This window comes from Lutjanus erythropterus, chromosome 11 (genome assembly GCF_056507025.1).
Source record: "Lutjanus erythropterus isolate fLutEry1 chromosome 11, fLutEry1.hap2, whole genome shotgun sequence".
Classification (NCBI taxonomy): domain Eukaryota; kingdom Metazoa; phylum Chordata; class Actinopteri; order Lutjaniformes; family Lutjanidae; genus Lutjanus; species Lutjanus erythropterus.
This window is the reverse complement of record NC_139327.1, coordinates 29,227,817-29,236,383: the sequence shown is the minus strand read 5'-3', so window position 1 is coordinate 29,236,383 and position 8,567 is coordinate 29,227,817. Positions and strand designations below refer to the sequence as shown.

Below are 8,567 nucleotides of genomic sequence, written 5' to 3'. Positions count from 1 at the left end.
CCCTGTTTACAGACACACACATAAACACACAAACAGGCTGGTGCAACAAACACGGACCAGTAAACCAGACGTGTTGACCCTACTGAACACTTTTCATGTTTCTTGTACAGTCTGAGGTCTAGCTCACTCATCCAAGTGTCCTGACGATCGTAAACTCAATGGCTCAAGTCATGTTTTCGTTTTCTTTTAGTGATGTACATTAGTAGTTTTTAATCACCCTCCACACACAGCTACAGCGCACTGACAGCAGACGGGAAGCAGAGACGAACAGTTAAAATGTAACATTCTTCCAGTTAACGGCTTCAGCTAACAGAAATCTTCATAAGGAGCGCTACCGCGGTAGTCTTTGTTAGTTAGGTCCTTTCAAAGCATGTGTTACTAGGTAGATCTCCATAGAGAGAGAGAGAGCGCTAAGGCTAAGTACAGACAGATTAAAACAGACACATGGGCCAGAAAGTGGCTCTGTCACAGTGTCTAGCCATCAAGTTAATCAGCCTCCGAGTCAGAGGTAAGATGTGTGTGGCATTTTCTTGCCTCCTCTTCCTCTAAACCCAGGGCTGCGTTCCAGGGCTGCCTACACTGCAGCAGAATGCCAAACAAACAAACAAACAAAAAAAAAAAAATAGTGTAGATGCTCTGCAACGCTCCCCCGGGTCTACGGCAGTCTGTATCAGGGGCTGCCTGCCTCCACGTCGCTGTCGTCAGGAGCGCCCTTGTAAATCGGGCTCTTGGCCTGCAGGGCGGGCTCGTATTTGCGCGGTGATGACCTGTTGGCTTCGCTGCTGTTCCTGATGCCATAGAAGAAGTAGATGGCGAAACCTGGAGGGGAGGAGAGACAAGACAGGACGTTACAGAACAGTTTCATGAAAGTGTAGCACTCGAAATACAAAAACAAAACAAAGCCCCGCCCTTTTTTTTTTACCCTTTACAGCTACTGATTGATGTAGATAATCTACCTAGCTGGTCTTTTGCCATCATTAGCTATCAGTTGTTTTACTAACAATAGCTAACTCAAGATGAAATGTGTGTTATTTTTACAGATCTCTCAGCAACCATCTGCAAAATTTGGTTTTCTTTTCCACATTAGAGTAAAACTAGAATATTAAAGCTTAGGAAACAGGAAACGAGAACGTTGACTGAGGTTCTGTCAGGCTCCAAGCTTGCTCAGCTGAGCCAAGAGAGAAAAGGACAGGACTAAGGAAGGGTCGATTAAAGTGACTCAACTGACCGATAATCATCCAGACGGTGAAGCGAATCCATGTACCCAAGTCCAGCTGCATCATGAGGTAGATGTTGACGAAAACACTGAACAGGGGCAGCCAGGGGAGCAGAGGGACCTGGAGAGGACAGAGAGCACGGAGGAAGTGGGAAATGGTCAGTAAGTCGCTATGGCAACAACACACAGTGACATAAACTCTGATACATCCATGTTATATGCGCCGTCTCATCTCCCTCTTCCAACTTCTTGCCCTTCTCACGCGTTACGGCGCGTTCAAATTCAACTGGTAAGTGGGAATTTAGAGTTCCCAACTGGAAATTCAGCAGGATGTTTTGTTTGAGTTTTCTGACCGCAGCAGTGCAGTTCTCAAACTGTTGCCAGTAACTATAGATATAAGTTATCCACCCTATTGTTTTCATGTTATAGACTCTAGTGTCCCTGGTAGGATGAGGTTCTACTTAAAATTAAATGAAGAAAAAAAATAGAAGAAATCTATGAATTATCTGTTCAATGTAGCCAAAGCATTAGAGTCACTATCAGCGTAATGATTTCAAAACAAAGAACGTAACAGAAAGAGGTCATTTCTGAGTGTTTGATCGATACCTTGAAGGTGAGCGCCTCTTTGCTCTCTGGCTGCCTCCAGATGATGACGACACAGACGGCACAGAGCAGAGTCAAAATGACACAGGGCACCAAGACACTGGCGTGTCCCGCCAGCAGCTCCGAGAGACAGTTGGCCAGGATGATGCAGAGGACAGTGATAAGAATGGCTGCAGGGACAAAAGGAGGACAGAAACGGTTAAATTACTGTGCATTTGTCTTATTTATCTGCCAGCAGCGAGCTTTATCTTCCACTTACAAATAATAGCGGTGGTGGCGTAGACGATGTTCCCAGAGATCTGCGTCGGGTTCTTTGAACTCGGGGAGAAGAGCAGCTTGGCGGTGAAGGCCTCTCGCAGTGGCCTCTCCTCTGCCTCCGTGCCGTACTCGTCCCCGCTGTCCCCTCCGCTTACGGCCACCTTCTCCCCTCCGACCAGCTCAACCAGCTTCTCCGTCTGACTGGATGAATTCAGAGTGCCTGGCTGGTACCTGGTGAATAACAAAAAACAAAAACAAAAAAGAGGAATTAACTCAAACAATCAAAGAGACATGCTCTGATTTTATTGTGGATATTTAGCTGCGACATGAACGCAGCAGCTGCCACAGAGAATTTAACACAGGATTACAGCTTCTGCCGCTGTGTTAGTGCAGAATAACACTTGCTTACCTGAGGATGAGGACGCAGATGGCCACTAAAGAGTATGCCAGCAGAGTGCCGATGGACATGAGGTCAACCAGAGCTGCCAGGTCGAACAGGAAGGCCATCAGAGCTGTAACGAGAAGTAAAACCAAACTTCTAAGAAACATTTCCACTATAGCCTCTCTGAGAGACACAAAAGAGGAACAAACAAATGCTCTGAAGCCTCAGACTGCTCACAACATTGCGTGAGTGCAGCGTTATTGATCCTGAACCACCAGCCAAACAGACAGGCTGCTGGACAGACAAGGGATGCAACCAAATATGGAATTTGGGAAAGCACAAATAGTATCTAAAGTTGCTCATTATTATTATCTGGAAAATGACAGCAGCATGATTACCTTGGCCAACTTTTAAAAAAAGGTTACATCTACCCATCAATCACTGATTTAATTACTTATGTTGATTTTTTTTTGTATATATTTTTACTGCAGCAATCGAACAGGTTATTCCAATTTATAAAGGCTGCAACTAACTATTATTTGCATTATCCATTGGTACGTTGATTATTTTAATATGACAACTAAGGGATTAATCATTGCAGCTCTAATTGCATTATGATTCTCGTTTTCACACCGACATCTTGGTCGTCTTGAGAGTAAAGTGTTATTGATCCTGAACAGAGCTACAGCTGGGGGAGGAGACGTAGCTGTGACCCTGACAAACTCTCCACAGACTTGACAGCACGAGATAGACACAACAAAGACGGCTGCTGCCCTGCAGCAATGAACAAACACGACTAAGAAGATACACGGATAAAGATAAAAGACAAACAAAAAAAGAACACTGTGGAAAATGGACAAACAGATCCAGCGAGCTTACCTGCAACGATCCCCGAGACGATGGTAGCCAGGAGAGGGGTCTTTGTGCGAGCGTTCATCCTGGACAGAAAACGGAACAGCAGTCCGTCCTCCGCCATGGCGTAGATCACACGAGGCATGGGGAACATGGAGCCGAGGAGACTGAAAGAAGATCATTAATTAGCGTTAAACTTATGTAAAAGAACTAGGACTGTCCACAACTAAGATTTTCTGTAGTCAGATCAGATTTATCCTATATGAATATTCAACGATTTGTCCTGTTTTTTATTTTTTAAATGTCCATGTGCATTTCTGTAAGCTTCTATCCGTTTTATCCTGTAACTGGAATGCACACCGACTGACAAAAGGAAGAAAAAGAACGCTGAACTGGAAGAATATCCGTCGACTAAGGTTGCTCTGACTTAATGATTCGTCCTCACCTGGTGGACAGAGCACAGAGAGAACCCACGGCCACAATGTATCGGGCAGGAGCCCAGCCGACGTAGGTGAAGGCCTCAGGCAGAGGACTCTGGGTATTCAGCTGGTAGTACGGCATCATCAGAGTGAGAGCAGCGGACACGCCAAAGTACGCAAAGAAGCAGATGAGCAGCGAGGCCACGATGCCAATAGGGATGGAGCGCATGGGGTTCTTTGCTTCTTCACCTGAGGACACGGGGAAATAAAAAAAAAAAAAATTAATAAAGGATTAGTTGGTACAAAGTGCTCACACAAGACAAGATAAATAAAATAAACCATGAAACATGTCAGCCCAGCACTGTTCAAATATAAACGCGGAAATATCTGTCTACTATGTACATTTATGAAAAACAAGTCTTTGTGCAAACATTGTCAGTAAGATGCACTTTTCAAACAAGAAACGAATTAACATTTAGTAAATAAATACGCCGCTGGGCAAACAAAAGCCAAACCAACATCCTGATAGCATCAGTGTGACCTGTTTAAAGTTCAATCTTTCAATAGAGATTCACAGTCCCTCTAAGAATCAATTATTTCCCCATCCCTCATTTTATGATTAATTAATGACTTTTCTGTTCATACCAACACAGACAGAGTGGGAAGCAGCGTTTAATCCTACGCGACTCAACAATAGAGATTTTGCGTCCCCATTTTTTGATCAGTAAAACTTAGTTTAAGCAGTCTCACATCAGTTTTTTTTTCTTGTCTCAATGTTCTGATAAAATCAAACATGTTTATGTTTAAGGTGCAACATGAGGCAGCAAACCAGAGAAAGACTTTGATAACATCCAAAAAAAAATCCTCAAATACCCCAAAACACATATGATAGATGATAGGTTAACAGTGTTATGAGTCTCTATATGGCAGGAAATGGCGTGTTCGGATGTTAATTTTCCTGCCATACTTTTCTTGGCACCCCGACTGATTTTGTGCCCCTTCTCTACACTGATCGTCGCATGAAGAGTAAAACCACTCACTTGTTGTGGCGATGCAATCAAAGCCCACAAAGGCGTAGAAGCAGGTGGCAGCACCAGACAGGACTCCAGTGAGGCCAAACGGAGCGAAACCACCCACGCCAAATTCCTCCTCGACTCTGAGTGGCAGAAGAAGAAGAGGAGACACGTCATTTAACAATCAAACACACACGAGACGGTAAAACTAGGAGTTAATTTGCAGATAAAAGCAAGTGTTGAATACTGACTGCAACGTCTTGCTGCTGTTGGTCTTGTTTATGTAGCTGATGTAATCTTCCTCCGTCAGGTTCCAGTTGGTTGTGTCCCCTTTAACGAAGCCAGAGATGATAACGAAGCCCAGAACGACCAGATTGATGCCTGTGAAGATCTTGTTCACCAGCGCCGACTCGCTCACGCCGAAGGCCAGAAGTCCTGAGGGCAAAGAGTAAAGGAGGAGGAGGAGGAGGAGGAGGAGGAGGAGGAGAGAAGAGAGGATTCATATTTCAGCACCAGTGACAACATGTCCTGCTACGTGGGCGGACGTGTTCGTACTTCCAACTTGCCATCAGTCACCAATCCACCGATTATTTCTCTCTAACACTGCTGCTGGCACACCACACGAGCTGCAATATCAGTGTGACAACTGTTCTGGTTGTTACGCAACGCTTTTAATGCAACGCCAACAATGCCGATGGAGGATGGATGATCAGTGGTGCTTTTTGGCTTGTGACACATTCAGGCAAAGCGAAGTCTGTTTCACAACTCTTCCCCACGGGTTGCATTTGAGTTGTGAGCCAAGTTCAACCAAGATTACAAAAGAATTTCATAAGAAATGCATTTAATTTCTTTTGTCTCGTCGTATTAGTCATGCCTCATATTTAACCAGAGGTGGGACGTAATGAAGTACATATACTTTAACGTTTTAACATAAATATCTGCACTTTACACTCCTTACATTTTCAAAACAGACTGATTACTTCAGTTTTAATGCATTTGTCAGAAACGATTACGTTTCCACTTTTACTTGAGTAAAGAAGCTGAAGCAGTATTTTTACCAGAGCTTCCTCCTCCGTAAGTAAACCCCCTTAGAGAACCTCTGATGGCAAACTCACCAGTGAGCAGCAGGATGAGGATGAGGGCGAACAGGTCGGGGTATTGTGCCAGCACCCCACCTGGCACCTCCATCGCCATGGAGGCTTTGAAGAAGCCGGAGATCTTTTGCTCAACCAGGTTATCAAAGGTGGAGCTCCACGCCCTGGCCACACTGGCCGTACCTGCAAGAGAAGACAGAAACTTATAGAAGACAGCAATGACTGGAGACATTTTAAAGGTTCTCTCACGGGTTTTCTGACAGTAAATCACTGTTATATAAGCCAAATGGTCTACCCCTGCCTTGATCCATTTGTTTGTTTGTGTTATTGTTTGACTTAAGTGAATCCAAACAAATCTTTTACAACACAGAAGACGCACAATACCACAAACAGATTAAGGCAGTGGTAGATCATCAGCTCCCGTGTCCTGTGAAGTAAAATTAGAGATTTCACAAATGAAATGGAGTTTGGTAGGTTTGGAGAGAGCGCCGTTTGGCTTATATAACGGTAATTTCCCCATCAGAAAAGGCTGTCTGATGGCAAAGCAAAGCTGTGAAAATATTCTAAACACAGCATACACTTAAACTGATATGATTTTATTTTAGGTGGGCCTTTTTTAAGTGGCAAAAACACCTTTTGTTGCTGGCCTTGTCCACAGCAGTACATTGTTTAGCTCCCATGCTAGTAGCCCTTACCACCATCAAACACAGCATAAAACTCCACTGAGAGCTCACCTATCACGTAGGAGAGGATGAGGTTCCACCCTGTGATGAAGGCCCAGATTTCTCCCACTGTCACGTAGCTGTACAGGTACGCAGAGCCTGTTTTGGGGACACGGGCGCCGAATTCAGCATAGCACAGGCCAGCCAACATGGAGGACAGAGCGGCGATGAGGAAGCAGAGGACAATAGCTGGTCCTGCCTTCTCCCGGGCGACCTCGCCGGCGAGGACATAGACACCTGCGCCGAGGGTGGCGCCCACCCCCAAGGCGATGAGGTCCAGGGTGGACAAGCAGCGGGCGAACTGGGACTCTTCACCGGAGCAGTTTAAGTCCCGGCGACGCAGCAGGGTTTTGCCCAAGTTGGACAGCTTGGTGGCCATATTTGCTGTGAGCGTGTGTGGGCGCTGAACCAGGCTGTGTGTTTTAAATCCTTCTAGTGTGAGTGTGTGTGATTGACAGAGCTTAAACTGGACACGTGTGACGGCACTGAGAGTAGAAGTACTTTGAGCAGATGGGAAGGTAAACCAAGTACTTATTATTGGTTCGTCAGTGTAGGTGTGTTCACTTAGGCAACAGTCGCTCGAGCACAGAGAGAGAACAGGAAGTAGCAGGTCTGTGGTCACCGTATTTTGCAGCAGCAGATTAGGACCTGTGAAGAAACACACACAAAGAAAACACACCGCTTAAAACAGGGAACTATTCAGCAACTGCCAAAACTTTCATTTCACACAGCTGAGTTTGGCACTGTAGGATTATTAAAGCATCCAAACTGCAGGAAAAGCACGGCCAGTCAACTGGACGCGTTCTCCCCCACCTGGACCGTACAAACTCAGGATTTAGAAGCATTTCAAGTGAACACAGGCTGTATTTTTTTTCCTCCTCTCCACTGCTGCCTACTTGCAGCATCCAACACGTGTCCAAACAATAAAACAAAAAATTAAGCACCAGTCAAAAATGAAATCGAATCCTATTGTGGCTTTGGAGAATCCTGACGCCAACTTAAGTAGTTCCAGGTACTTTCAGGCGGTGGTGGTGGAAAAAATGGAGCTGGATCTAGGTGTGAGAAACTAAAAGGTGTATCAGAGGAAACTTCTTACTCTATTTGATTTAAGAGACAAGACACACTTCACTACATGAGAATTCAAAAATACCAGTTACGCAACTTCCAGGAATTCATATCTCCACCTCTTACAGTGTAGTAACACATCACAAGACACAGTGGGGCACAGAGAGGCCTCATGAAGACAAAAGAAAATCTCTCAGCCATGCTACCAGGATCATATCTAACCTTAACTCTGCCTCGACAAATAAACCTGTCCTGGTACACACCCTTATTAAAACAAAAAGTGCACCTAGCCTTAATTCTCCACCACTCCCTCACTGCGAGAAAATGCGCTCTACTACTCGTGTTATGTTTTCTCAGCAGATAAAAGCCGACAGGGAGAAGCCTGGGAAAGCCAGAGGCTGTGAGGGGATGAGATGATTGATTTCTGCAAACTAATATCAACATGAGAGAGGAGGACAGCGTGAACCAGCTGCAGCTCGATAAGGTGAACGAGCTGCACCGCGAGAAGGTTGATGTACAGATAAAATATGCCGAGTCTTGATAAAAACTACAAGAAAAGGACAAATATCACCTAATAACTTTAAATCACAAAATTGGTCAAATTTAAAAGCCAAGTTTTCCTTTAATTACACTGTACAGTGTGTAAAAATGCACTTTGTAGGGGTGCCACGACTCTCCAAGGGCTCCTACAGCACCGTGCATCTGTGGGAAAATGACATACTTAAATAAGCTCAAAATGATTATCATCACATTAAATCAGATGTTATTGTGCTATAAACAACCAAAATTATGTTTTGTGATGGCATTTAAAAAAAGAGTGACAAGTGATAAGAAAACACAATAAAATTTCATGTTACACAATGTGTCATGTACTTCATACACGTCTGATTTCAATAAAATCCTTTTCCACTTTCAAAATTAAAAAGAAATTTGTGCTGCGACT

General features: G+C 44.4%; 1 protein-coding gene across 1 annotated transcript; it reads right to left on the bottom strand.

The window, feature by feature from the left end:
• Positions 1-309: 309 nt before the first annotated feature.
• Positions 310-7,241, bottom strand: slc7a3a (solute carrier family 7 member 3a). Its single transcript, XM_084729890.1, has 11 exons — positions 6,572-7,241; positions 5,859-6,020; positions 4,995-5,178; positions 4,771-4,886; positions 3,757-3,979; positions 3,339-3,478; positions 2,487-2,589; positions 2,079-2,308; positions 1,823-1,989; positions 1,229-1,337; positions 310-819 (listed from the first exon to the last, which is right to left on the bottom strand). Exons 1-11 carry the CDS (start codon positions 6,936-6,938, stop codon positions 671-673), a joined length of 1,950 nt encoding a protein of 649 aa, XP_084586016.1. The 5' UTR covers positions 6,939-7,241; the 3' UTR covers positions 310-670.
• Positions 7,242-8,567: the final 1,326 nt, after the last annotated feature.

Excerpts from the sequence above, each read along its gene's own strand:
- slc7a3a (XM_084729890.1), bottom strand. The coding sequence starts at position 6,938 with ATGGCCACCAAGCTGTCCAACTTGGGCAAAACCCTGCTGCGTCGCCGG. Across the intron at positions 1,990-2,078 it reads CGCCACCACCGCTATTATTT|CCATTCTTATCACTGTCCTC; the intron begins GTAAGTGGAAGA and ends TTGTCCCTGCAG. Across the intron at positions 1,338-1,822 it reads AAGAGGCGCTCACCTTCAAG|GTCCCTCTGCTCCCCTGGCT; the intron begins GTATCGATCAAA and ends TGTCCTCTCCAG.